The sequence below is a fragment of the Bos javanicus genome, chromosome 21, assembly GCF_032452875.1.
Source record: "Bos javanicus breed banteng chromosome 21, ARS-OSU_banteng_1.0, whole genome shotgun sequence".
Classification (NCBI taxonomy): Eukaryota; Metazoa; Chordata; class Mammalia; order Artiodactyla; family Bovidae; genus Bos; species Bos javanicus.
Window position 1 is genome coordinate 41,315,646 of NC_083888.1, and position 14,244 is coordinate 41,329,889.

The 14,244-nt window shown below is 37.0% G+C and overlaps 1 protein-coding gene across 14 annotated transcripts in view; it reads right to left on the reverse strand.

Annotated features, from left to right (window-relative positions):
• HEATR5A (HEAT repeat containing 5A) overlaps nucleotides 1–14,244 on the reverse strand; it is a 97,309-nt gene that overhangs the window by 53,004 nt on the left and 30,061 nt on the right. For 13 of the 14 annotated variants that reach the window (XM_061394092.1, XM_061394080.1, XM_061394082.1 and 10 more), the window contains 3 exons: nucleotides 13,415–13,526; nucleotides 9,236–9,388; nucleotides 8,178–8,277 (listed from right to left, as the gene is read on the reverse strand). In XM_061394092.1, coding sequence (XP_061250076.1) covers nucleotides 8,178–8,277; nucleotides 9,236–9,388; nucleotides 13,415–13,526 — 365 coding nt within the window. The remainder of the gene's footprint in view (nucleotides 1–8,177; nucleotides 8,278–9,235; nucleotides 9,389–13,414; nucleotides 13,527–14,244) is intronic. The other variant, XM_061394093.1, reaches the window with a different exon arrangement.

Here is a 14,244-nt window from a genome sequence, read left to right on the forward strand (position 1 = left end):
TTTCACTCTCTTTCATTCACTTTAATGTACTCTTTTTTTAATCTTTTATTCATTCTCACTACTGGTATTCTCATCATTTTATTGATGTTCACTCGTCTAATATTTATTAAAGGATTACTACACTTTGCCTTGTGATAAAATGGAGTGAAGCTTTCATCTCCTGTAGCAATACAGAAATTCAGTGGTATTACTTTTGCTGTGCCACTGGAATAAATTTACTATGCTGTTTTGGCATGTGGTTTCCAGGTATTCTAAGAAGTCCTGGTAATGCTTATTCATGTGTGTTTGCTAGAAAAATACTGCATGCTGTTTCTTGTTTCTAAAAGAAAAAAAGAATTATATATATATATTTTTTTTTCTTTTTTGAGACAGAGACAGAGAGACTACGATTGGTAATCTACTTCTTTAATAAAAAAATATTTATTTATTTATTGGCTGTGCAGGGTCTTCGCTGCTGCTTGGGCTTTTCTCTACTTGCAGGACGTGGGCTTCTCACTGTGGTGGCTTCTCTTGTTGCAAAGCATGGGCTCCAAGGCATGTGGGATTCAGCAGTTTTAGCTGCCAAGCTCTAGGGCACAGGCTCAATAATTGTGGCACATGGGCTTAGTAACTCTGCAGCATGTGGGAATCTTCCCAAATGAGGGAGGGAACCCGAGTCCCCTGCATTGGCAGGGGGACCCTTTACCAGTGAGCCATGAGGGAAGTGTAAATAATTATTTTTGACTTGTCATTTTATTGAAAAAAAAAAAGAAGAAAATTGGTTCTATTTATTATCTCTCACCTTCGAAAACAACATTTATAAAACCTGGGGAGAATTTTTTAGTTATGAAAGTTAAAAACAAATCCACTGTATTTTTGTATTCCTCTAAAACAAGATGGGATTACGACTGATTACATGAAAAATATTTAAATTGTATTGGCAAGACGTTAAGATATTACAATTCTTAAAAATTCTGCAACATTCAGTTGGTCTAAATACAATAGAATTTAGTTCAGAGGGTTGTTTGCATGTGTGTCCATTTAAAGAAAATAAGATGAATACAAAAAAGTAAGAACTTATTCCTAAGGGTTTCTACTACTATAAGTAGGACAGATTAAAATCTCTAAAGGGCCTTCTTCTATAAATACACTTTAGATTTTGGATAAAAGATAATTTCCATTGCTAGACTTGAAGAAAGACTTTTCCAAGGCCAAGCCCACACTACCCCCCAAAATAAATGATCATAACATGCTTGAAATAAAAAAGGAGCTAAAATCAGAGTGGGAACACCAATATCAACACAAGAACCTGCAACTGAGCTTGTGCCCATGCACTGCAGGGATGATAAATGAGATCTCTTAAAGACAGTTTATCCCACAGAAATCTCAAAGAAAGGCAATGCCAAAGAATGCTCAAACTACTGCACAACTGCACTCATCTCACAGGCTTGTCAAGTAATGCTCAAAATTCTCCAAGCCAGGCTTCAGCAACACATGAACTTTGAACTTCCAAATGTTCCAGCTGGTTTTACAAAAGGCAGAGGAAGCAGAGATCAAATTGCCAACATCCGCTGGATCATCGATAAAGCAAGAGAGTTCCAGAAAAACATCTATCTCTGCTTTATTAACTACGCAGTCTTTGACTGTGTGGATCACAACAAACTGTGGAGAATTCTGAAAGAGATGGGAATACCAGACCACCTGACCTGTCTCTTGAGAAATATGTATGCACGTCAGGAAGCAACAGTTAGAACTGGACAGGGAACGAAAGACTGGTTCCAAATAGGAAAAGGAGTATGTCAAGGCTGTATATTGTCACCCTGCTTGTTTAACTTATATGCAGAGTACATCACAAGAAACGCTGGGCTGGAAGAAGCACAAGCTGGAATCAAGATTCCTGGGAGAAATATCAATAACCTCAGATATGCAGATGACACCACCCTATGGCAGAAAGTGAAGAAGAACTAAAGAGCCTCTTGATCAAAGTGAAAGAGGAGAGTGAAAAAGTTGGCTTAAAGCTCAACATTCAGAAAACTAAGATCATGGCATCCGGTCCCATCACTTCATGGCAAATAGATGGGGAAACAGTGTCAGACTTTATTTTTCTGGGCTCTAAAATCACTGCAGATGGTGACTGCAGCCATGAAATTAAAAGATGCTTGGAAGGAAAGTTATGACCAACCTAGACAGCATATTAAAAAGCAGAGATATTGCTTTGTCCAAAGAGGTCCATCTAGTCAAGGCTATGGTTTTTCCAGTAGTCATGTATGGATGTGCGAGTTGGACTATAAAGAAAGCTGAGCACCAAGATGCTTTTGAACTGTGGTGTTGGAGAAGACTCGTGAGAGTCCCTTGGACAGCAGGGAGATCCAACCAGTCCATCCTAAAGGAGATCAGTCCTAAGTGTTCATTGGAAGGACTGATATTGAAACTGAAACTACCATACTTTGGACACCTGATGTGAAGAGCTGACTCATTTGAAAAGACCCTGATGCTGGGAAATATTAAAGGGAGGAGGAGAAGGGGATGACAAAGGATGAGATGGTTGGATGGCATCATCCACTTAATGGACATGAGTTTGGGTAAACTCCTGGAGTTGGTGATGGACAGGGAGGCCTGGTGTGCTGCGGTCCATGGGGTCACAAAGAGTTGGACATGACTGAGCAACTGAACTGAACTGAACTGAAAGACAGTTTAAATAGTCCCAGGTCCTGGCAGAGGCAAAGGAATACTGAATTAAACACAGTTGAGGGCAGAATTAGTTAACTGCAAGAAGCTGTGGAAGAAGTCACAGAAAACAGCAGAAAGAAAAAAATATTAGAAGAGACATGGTTTCCCAGATAGTGCTAATGGTAAAGAACCCACCTCCCAATTCAGGAGGTATAAGAGATATGGATTCAATCCCTGGGTTGGAAGATTCCTTGGAGGAGGGCATGGCAACCCACTCCAGTATTCTTGCCTGCAGAATCCCAGGGACAGAGGAGCCTGGTGGGCTATAGTCCAGTGAGTTGCAAAGAGTCAAATGTGACTGCAGCAACTTAGCACAACACGCACAAGAGACATGGAAGACAAAACAAAAACACTGAAAATCTGTCTAACCAAAGCCCCAGAAGGAAAGTTTAACAAGGAAGGAAAACAGGCAATATTTGAAGAAATAACGGCCTTTCTTCCAGGACAACTGAAATATACGAATCCAACAAAATATACACCACATTGGATAAAGAAATATACAGATCCTTTTAACTAGGAACAATGCAATTATATTAACAATCTAACGAAACTGTAATCTAGAAACTGCTCCATACATTTAGAAATTTTAAAACATAATTTTAAACAACTCCAAAGAAATTATAATGAAATTGAAAAATACATAAAATTGGAAAAAAATGGAAATAGTATATGTTAATACTTTTATGATTGAGCAACTGGATCCTTACAGGGAAATTTATGACCTTAGCTTATATTAAAAGAATTATAAGAAATTCAACAAGCTAAGCTTTCAAATTAAGGTGTTAGAAAAAGAATTTAAGAACAGGAGTAATGACAAGTGATAATTAATGAAATAGGAAACAAGTTCAACATAAGCAAAGTTACTTTTTGTATAAATGAATAAAAAAAAACCCTCTCATGAGATGGGTCAGGAAAAACAGAATAGAAGGCATAATGAAAACTTATCAGAAATTGATAAAGGGACATGACAGATACAACAGAGATTAAAAAAATAAGAGAATACTAAGAATAACTTCATGCCAAAAAATTTGAAGATGAAGATGCAATGGGAAAATTTCTGGAAAAATTTAACACACAAGCAAAACAGAACCCCAAGCCAGATCTCAAATAGTTAAAGCAATTAAGGAAATGAACTATGTAGTTTAAAATAATTCCCACAAATCAAACAGCAGGTCCAGACTGTTTTACAGAGGGTTTCATGTGACACACCATTTCAATCTTCTAAAAGCCCCTCGTTATAAAACATTCACCTACTTCATTCCATGAAGCTAGTATAGCATCATTGAAAACCTGAGGGTTGCAGCACAATAAAGAAAATTATAGGGCAGTCTCACTGATAAACATATGTGAAGAATCCCAGACATAAAAAACCAAATCTATAAGTTTACAAAAAAAGGATAACTATTTCCAAGCTCAGTTTATCTCAAGAATGCAACCTAGTAAAAAATTAGTAAAATTTGTTACATTAAAATTATCAGATTAAACCACTTTATAAAAATCAAAACCGGACTCTCCTGGTGGTCCAGCGGTTAAGAGAAGCTGCCTGCCAAAGCTGGAGACGTGAGTTTGATCCCTGGTCCAGGCAGATTCCAAATGACACAGGGCAATTAAGCCAACATACCTTAAACACTGAAGCCCATGTTCCGCAACAAGAAAAGCCACCATAATGAGAAGCTCATGTACCGCAATTAGAGAGCAGGCCCCCATTTGCTACAACTAGAGAAAGTTCGCATGCAGCAACAAAGACCCAGTGAAGCCATAAATAAATAAATGAAATGAAAAAAAAAAAAAACAAAAAAAGCAAAACCCAATGAAGCCCACTGGCCACAACTACTGAGCCTGTGTGAGAGCCTGTGCACCCACAGCCTGTGCTTCGCACAGAGTAGCCCCGCTCACCACAACTAGGGAAAGCCCCTGTGCAGCAATAAAGACCCAATGCAATCAAAAAGAAATAAAATAATAATAAAACAAAAAGCCTGTCACAAACATTATTCTTATTCGTGAAACATGAGAAGCATTCGCTTTAATAAGCCACTTCTATTCAGTTTTAAATTGTAGTCAAGTCATCTGGTTACCACATAGGGGAGCGACAGAACACAAATAAATATATGAATAAATATCATAAAGGGAGAAATCCTAAAGAATCTACAAACAAATGCTTGATATAGGAAAGTTTAGCAAGGTGGCTGGATATAAGGTCAATTATATTTTTTAATACACTAGCAATAAAGAGATTATAGAGACACACACATACTCACTCCGACATACTTATTTAATAACTGCAAAGAAAAATAGGAAGTAACTAGCTAGGAATAAATGTTTTTAAAGACATATAAGACTTTCACATAGAAAAATTTTACACTTTGTAACAACCTCAACAATAGTAGAGGTATTATGTTTATGCATATTATAAAAATGTCAATCATCTTCAAGTTTATCTATAGATCCAATTTAACTCCAAATAAAATTTCAACAGGAGATAATCAAAACTGCAAAAAGGCCAAACTATGCTTAAAGATGAAAAAGGCCAAAAAGTTTGCCCTAACAGACATTAAAATTTATCATTATTATTATACAGTGTAGTATGGGCACAGAAATGGGCAAACCCATCAATAGAATACGGTAAGAAAATGCAGAAACAGACTGTGCTCTGGCATTTACCAGAGAGAGAAAGCATGGATTCCTTTAGTAAAGTATGGGACAATGTGTTATCCATATTAAAAAAGAATGAAATTGGAACCCTATGTCATTCCAAACACAAAAATAAAGTCCAGATGGATTAACACAAATGTGAAAGACAAAAACCTTAAACATTTTAGAGAGAGGAAAAACTGTATCTTTATAACCATGCAGGAATATTTTATAAATCAAAAGAAAGTACTAACCAAGAAACCTATATGCAGGTCAGGAAGCAAGTTAGAACTGGACATGGAACAACAGACTGGTTCCAAATAGGAAAAGGAGTATGTCAAGGCTGTATATTGTCACCCTGCTTGTTTAACTTATATGCAGAGTACATCATGAGAAACACTGGGCTGGAAGAAGCACAAGCTGGAATCAAGACTGCTGGGAGAAATATCAATAACCTCAGATATGCAGATGATACCACCCTTATGGCAGAAAGTGAAGAGGAACTAGAAAGTCTCTTGATGACGGTGAAAGAAGAGAATGAAAAAGTTGGCTTAAAGCTCAACATTCAGAAAACTAAGATCACGGCATCTGGTCCCATCACTTCATGGGAAATAGATGGGGAAACAGTGTCAGACTTTATTTTTTGGGGGGCTCCAAAATCACTGCAGATGGTGATTGCAGCCATGAAATTAAAAGACACTTACTCCTTGGAAGGAAAGTTATGACCAACCTAGATAGCATATTCAAAAGCAGAGATATTACTTTGCCAATAAAGGTCCATCTGGTCAAGGCTATGGTTTTTCCAGTAGTCATGTATGGATGTGAGAGTTGGACTGTGAAGAACGCTGAGCGCTGAAGAATTGATGCTTTTGAACTGTGGTGTTGGAGAAGACTCTTGAGAGTCCCTTGGACTGCAAGGAGATCCAACCAGTCCATTCTGAAGGACATCAGCCCTGGGTGTTCTTTGGAAGGAATGATGCTAAAGCTGAAACTCCAGTACTTTGGCCACCTCATGTGAAGAGTTGACTCATTGGAAAAGACTCTGATGCTGGGAGGGATTGGGGGCAGGAGGAGAAGGGGACGACAGAGGATGAAATGGCTGGATGGCATCACCGACTTGATGTGCATAAGTGGGTAAACTCCAGGAGTTGGTGATGCACAGGGAGGCCTGGCGTGCTGCGATTCATGGGGTCGCAAAGAGTAGGACACGACTGAGCGACTGGACTGAACTGAACTGAACTGAACCAAGAAGTAAAAGACTCATAAATCTGACATTTAAATTAAGAATGTCTGCAGGGCCCAGGTTCAATCCCTCGTCAGGGAACTTAAGATTCCACAAGACATGTGGTACAGCTAAGAAAAAAAAAAGAATGTCTGTTAATCAAATCATTATTTTACCTAAAAATAGGTAAATATATGCATGATAGGGATTTCAAAGAAATAGTGAGAACAATAAACATACAGTATGACACTTAAAGCATCAGGAACCAGATACATATAACATCATAACGAGATACCAATTTACACTTATTGGATTAAACAAGAGTTGATATCTGAGTGTTGGTGAAGAAGTAGATTGATGGGTACTCCCATTAATATGGATATACATATGAAAAAATTTTGGAAAATAGTTTGGCTATTTCACTGAACAGGAAGGTAAGTTGCTGTACATTCAATTAAATATTAAACAGCAACGAACAAGAACATACTTGCATGTAGAGGAAGTTTAGAAATATCATGTTGAGTAAAACAAGTTAAGCCTCAGAAACAATATGATACCATCTGCCTGATCAAAACCAAGCAAAACCAAACAAGGAACTGTTTAGGGAAACATGTATATGTGATACACTTTTGAAAAATACAAGAAAATGACAACTCTAAAATTCAGGATAGTGATTACCTCTAAAGTAGGGCAGAAAGAATGGTATTAAAGAGGAGCACACAGATAAAACTTCAAAAGTTATCAGTGTTCTAGTCCAGGGATAGCTAATTTGGGCCCACTTCCCCTTATTATTAATAAAGTTTTACTGGAACACAGCTGCATTCATTCATTCACAGATGAGCTATGATTGCTCTTAAGCTACAACAAGGGAACTGAGCCAGTGCAACTGAGACTGTGTGAACTGAAAAGCCTAAAATATTTACTCTCTAGTCTGTTACCGCAAACATTCATTAACCTCTGCGCCAGTTGTGCTGAACTCACAGGGGTTCACTTTACTGTTATGTTTCATAAGCCATAATCTGAACTGTTTTTTTCTTATTTTAGAATTTTCTTCAGCTTTTTACTTTAAAATAATTATAGTTTCATAGGAAGTTGCACATGTATTTTTCCATATACATAAAATGTTGTATTATTAAACACTTTTTGGAAAATCTTTCCCTAAACTGTACATTTCATTAATTGGGAAATTATTAGTGACCATGACATAAATTATATTTAAAAAATATAAATCAAACATGAAAAATATGAACAACAAAAAACTGAAACTGTTAACAAGCATCTGGTTCTTAAGAACACAGAACAGCGCTAACAAACCAATGAAACGCATACCTGAAAAGGTTAACAGGCTTAATATTTACTTTCTCGGTTAAATCTGACTGTATGGAAGATACATTATCCACCAAGTAACTTTCCTTCCCTTTTAATATGTATTTTTCAAGATCCTACCCTAAAAAAAAAAAAATCATGTAACTAAATGTTTGCCTTCGTCTACAAATGGAACATCATTCACCAACTACAAAAACTTGGCTTCATTAATGTACTTCATACAATATTATATAACCAGCGGGTAACTGATTGCTATAAGTCTGTATCAAATCTAATAGTGGATCCTTACTGAGTTAGCAAATCCACAGTGCAAGGAAGTGGTGGAAGAAGATGCTGAATTACTTCCTCAGTAAGGAGATCACCGCAGTGGGCGACAAAGCTCTTGATAGCTGAAAAACAGAACAGACCTTGACTTAGCAGAATGCAATGAAGCATGAAAAAAAGCATTCAATTTTGGTACAGCATTCACATTTTTTTAAGAATAAAGAAATGTGTGAAAACCAAAAAAATTCTTGAAACTCTAGTAAAAAAAGGAAACTAGTGGCTTCTACTTCCAGTGAAACTGAAAAAAACAAAAAAACAAATCAAACTTCCTAGAATTACTAAAAGAGACGGAAAACCAAATCAACAAAATGTTGCTTTCTTGGGGTTTTATTCAGCCCTTAAACTCAAAGTAGACCTTCAAGTCTACCAATTCTACACTAGTTCTGAGGAACCTGGTTGCCTTTTAAGTCAGCATGTTAGGTTTCACAGATGTTACCTGAAACATACAAGTTCTATAAGGAGTTATCACATATATAGAAAAAAGTGAATATTTAAAATTTAGACTCAGATTCAAGGAAGCATTGATTTTGGTTTTGTTTATTCATGTCATTTTTACTCTTAAAAAAGATGCTTTTCTAAGAAAATATGCTTCAGAAAAAAGTCTGTGCTTCCATGTCTTTTCCTTAGCTTAAATTTTCAATATGGATACTATTTTTAATGGTCTATGTGTTGTAGAAGGGTACAACTTTCACATATATAAAAAGCTAAATAGAAACCATATTTAGTCGATATTAATTAACTTCAACCCTAGTTTTTCTGAAAAGGGAAATGAATGCCCACTTAACACAAAGCAATCTTGACACTTCTCAAGTAGATCATATTATAATAAAATATCCCAAAGAGAAGAATGCTTAAATTTGTTTTTTTACATGATACTTCTATTATAATTGCCAACATATCAATTATTTCAATAACAAAAATCACCAGAAGCAGATTCTCCCCCTCAAGTTGAAACATACAAGTATATGTGAAGTTAAAAGATGGAAAAAGCCAGAGGAAAGGGAAAGACCAAACTCAACCTACCACAGAGAGCACCAGCGCGTCCTTCCAAGGTTACCTGCCACGTGAAGGAGTCTCCTCGGCTCTTTTCTGTTTCTAGATCTTTAGGAGACACTGGGAAGACACACTTCCACAAGAGCAGTACTCGAGCAAGGTGATGACTGACAAACGCAGGACCTGTAATTTATTCAACTTGTCACTTGTACAAGAACCCGAAGTGGGTACTCTTTAAAATCCTTCCCTTTTAAAAGAAACATATTTGAATCCACTACTGCTGGATTCCTTCATCCCTCTAGTTCCAACAAATGTACTACTGGATCAGTGACTATCTGAAGGCACTGGAGTAGAGAGGAAAATCAAGGAACTGACAGCAAAGTCTAGGCTCTGGTGTCTGCTCTTCTACTACTGCTGTGAACTCTTTAAGCCTCAATTTCTTTGAACTGCAAAATGAAGGTAGAACAGCCTGCACTGTTTATCTCCAAAGACCTATCCAGAGCCAAACAACAGAATGCACTTTAAATTAAGCCTAAAAAACTAATGTACCTGCATAAATGCAAAGTACTATTGTTTTGGTAACAAATAATACTGTCTCCTGAGAGTAATTCTTTTAAAAAAATATTTTATTTGTTTGTCTGCATTAGGTCTTAGTTGTGGCACGTGGGATCCAGATCCCTGACCAAGCATCAATCCAAGGGCCACGTGCACTAGGAGCTCAGAGTCTTAACCAGTAGATCAGCAAGGAAGTACCCTAATTCTAACTTTTGATAGCAACTTGCTCCAGGTCAAAAATCAGACATGATTAAATCCAAAGGCAAATTTGATTTCAGAGCAACATTTAGAAACTGAATACAGCAAAATAAGCCATATTCACTCCTTGCTTATTACTTTCTTTGATGAAGTAGTACTAAAAACATCCTAGGAAAATAAGGAAACTGGAGTAAGGCAATTAGGAATAAGTGACTTTAAAAGGTTTCTGTGAGTGTGCACACAGGCACACTCATATACAGTGGGCTGTGGGAATACAGAAAATTCTGAATGCAAAATTTAGTTAGACACCAAAAAACAAAGCAGGTATGCTGTCACTGGGAATATCCACAGTTAACAAAACGTTTCATAGTATTTGCCCTTAACTCAACAGTGAACAAAGTAGCATCACTTTTCAGAGAGGTATGAGGATAATTTATTTCAGAAGTGTATGTAAAGTAAGTTAATAAACGTGAGTTTACAGTAATTACAAAGTTATACAAGAGTAAGTTTATTCACACCAAGAATAACACTGGATCTAACAAAAACCAAACACACATGTAGATGCCTGCAATTGAATCAAAGGCACTAACATGACATCAGAGAAACTGAAAAGTGTAGCAAAAGGGGTTAGAAGTGTTCACATTTGAGAAAAGGATTTAAATGTGGTCTACCTGAGTTTAGGTTTGTTCAGAACAGTGAATATATTAAAAATGACAATGAAAACTATAAATGGTGAAGGAAATGCTGAAAATACAAAAGAGGTGTTAAAACTGCCAGGCAAAAATCAATAAAGTACTTAGTTCAGTTCAGTTCAGTCGCTCAATCTTATCCGACTCTCTGCAACCCCATGAACCACAGCACGCCAGGCCTCCCTGTCCACCACCAACTCCTGGAGTCCACCCAAACCCATGTCTGTTGAGTCAGTGATGCCATCAACCATCTCATCCTCTATTGTCCCCTTCTCCTCCCGCCCTCAATCTTTCCCAGCATCAGGGTCTTTTTAAATGAGTCAGCTCTTCACATCAGGTAGCCAAAGTATTGGAGTTTCAGCTTCAAAATCAGTCCTATCAATGAACACCCAGGACTGATCTCCTTGTAGTCCAAGGGACTTTCAAGAGTCTTCTCCAACATCACAGTTCAGAAACATCAATTCTTTGGCGCTCAGCTTTCTTTATAGTAGAACTCTCACATCCATACATGACCACTGGAAAAACCATAGTCTTGACTAGACAGATCTTTGTTGACAAAGTAATGTCTTTGCTTTATGATATGCTGTCTAGTTGGTCATAACTTTCCTTCCAAGGAGTAAGCGTCTTTTAATTTCATGGCTGCAATCACCATCTGCAGTGATTCTGGAGCCCCCCAAAAATAAAGTCAGCCACCGTTTCCACTGTTTCCCCATCTATTTGCCATGAAGTGATGGGACCAGATGCCATGATCTTCGTTTTCTGAATGTTGAGCTTTAAGCCAACCTTTTCACTCTCCTCTTTCACTTTCATCAAGAGGCTCTTTAGTTCTTCTTCACTTTCTGCCATAAGGGTGGTGTCATCTGCATATCTGAGGTTATTAATATTTCTCCCAGCAGTCTTGATTCCAGCTTGTGCTTCTTCCAGCCCAGCGTTTCTCATGATGTACTCTGCATATAAGTTAAATAAGCAGGGTGACAGTATACAGACTGTCACCTAAATTCCACTGCACCAAATATAATCAGAGCTCCTTGGAGAAACAATTGGTTGTAAGCTGAAGCAGAAATTATGATGTAAAAGCTGAGACATCTTGTCATGTCAAAAATAGAGATGTTATCAAAAGAACACTAGGTTCATGTTAAAAGAACACAGGGGACCTTCCCAGGTGGTACAGTAGATAAGAATCCACCTGCAAATTCAGGGGACATGGATTCGATCCCCGGTCGGGGAAGACTGCACATGTCATCGAAGAACTACTGTGCCTGTGCACCACCGCTACTGAAGCCCACGTGCTGTAAGGCCTGTGACCCACAACTACTGAGCTCATGTGCTGCAACTACCGAAGCCCATGCACCTAGAACCTGTGTTCTGCAATAAGAGAAGCCGCCCTGATGAGAAGCCCATGTACCACAACTGGAGAGTAGCCCCCGCCTGCTGCAAGTAGAGAAAGCCTTCACACAGCAACAGACCCAGCACAACCAAAAATTAAAAAAAAAAAAAAAAAGAAAAAGGACATAGGAACCAACTAGCAGGGGCTCCCACAGACAATTTGAGGATCAAAGGAATAATGACTGCAATGGACTGAAACACATAAATATGTAAGAATCTATAATGACACCTAAAAGCAAAATCTCACTCATCTTTGAAATTAGGACAGTAACACATTCTAAAACCAGATAATAAAGTGAAAGAATAATGTATTTTTTAAAAAGCCCAAGAAAACAACAATTAAAAAACACTAATTTTTTGTATTCTTTTGGTATGTTGACTATGAATATGCACAAAACAGGATGCCCTAATCCCTTATATAAAGGCTGTCTTGTAGTCTTCTTCCAATGGGATTACCCTGTTTTGAAAGCTTTTGTTCATTAAAACATTATACTTATTAAGTAGTTTATTTTCTCCTTTAATTAACCAAAAATAATCAATACGGCAGGCAAGAAACATCTAGACAAAAGTAACAAAAGCTTGACCACATTATTCCCATCGCATTGTGAAATCATTGTCTATGCCAGGGGCCAACAAGCACTTCTATTAAGGCCCGGAGAGTAAACATTTTTGGGTTTGAAAGCCATACCATCTCTGCTGCAGTTACTCAATTCTGCCACTGCAGGGCCTGAACATTAGAAACAATATGTAAACTAAGGATGGTGGTTGTATTTAACAAAAAGTTTATTCATGCATATTGAAAACTGACTTTCATATATTTCTCATGTATCACAAAATAGTCTATTTTTGTTTTCAAACTATGAAAAACATAAAAACCATTCTTAGCTAATGGGCTGTATGAAATAGGTGGCAATCCAGATTTGGCCTATAGGCTGAACTCTGATGTAGTCCAGTAAGTCCACCTTATTAGTGTCACTGATTCTCAGAACAATTATAGAACTGGATTCATGGGCTATCATATGTTCTCTTGCCTATCTTTAAATTGTGGAAAAATTTTTTTCATGAAGATAGATATGAATGATTTTTGGAAAAACCAGAGTTAAATGTAAAAGCTAATCAAATTGGCTTATCCTACCTAAGGCTCATAAACTGGTCTTAAAGAGAATTTCAAATAAGGACATCCGAAAACATTCTGAGAATTAGATAAAATAAGTACATGGTTTCATAAGGTGACTGCTAGGAGAAAAATTTTTCTATGACTATCTAAATTCTGGTATATATCCAACTTTAAGTTAGTCCTATCAAGTCATACATTAGAATATTTATATTCAGAAAACCCCACGTAGTTTGTAGTTTTATAAGCCCTCCACAAAACTGTTACCTAAGGTCATCAGCGCAGCAATCAACAGCCATCCGGCCTGTGTGCGCTGAGCGGAAAGGCGACTGTTCTGAGCAGCAGAACACAGCAAATCCTCTGCTAACGCCATAATAATCTATTGATGTATAGAAGAAAAAGGTAAAAACAAGTATATCAGTTTATAGGTAACTTGACAAATGATAGCAACTAATAATAACAATCTCTTGAAAAATTCTTACACATAATAAAAGTACATGATAAAAGATAATCATTCACATACACTACACCATAGGACAATGTCATAAAGGAAACGAAGAAAACGTTAAGGCTCCCAGGATAAACACTGGTATATTAGACTGTACACAGCAATCCTAGTTCTGTATACAGCAACCCTGTAATTCTTTGTAGAGCTTACATGAAAACATTGTACAACTGTTCAAGCTGTCTAAAATTTGAATTGACTTTTAGTTTAAAGAAAATTTGATTACAGGAAACTCATTTTAAAATTCTGCACACTACTGTGGCTGATAACAGTCTTTCCAAAGGTAGTATACTATATAACCATAGTTGAAAGTATTTAATAATTTCATAATAAAGCAGTTTCACAGTAAAGTGAGATTAATTTAAAATGTTATATTTTAAAAGTCTAAGAAATATTGTTTTAAAACAAAAGGAGAGAGAAATAGGATATTTCACATTTATGGATAATGTATGCTTATAGAGTACATCTGGGCTTCTCTGGCGGCTGAATGAGGGAGACCCAGGTTTGACCCCTTCGTCGGGAAGATACCCTGGAGAAAGGAATGGCAGAGCTGAATATATAACCAAAAAAAAGAAAAAAGTCTTCAGGAAAA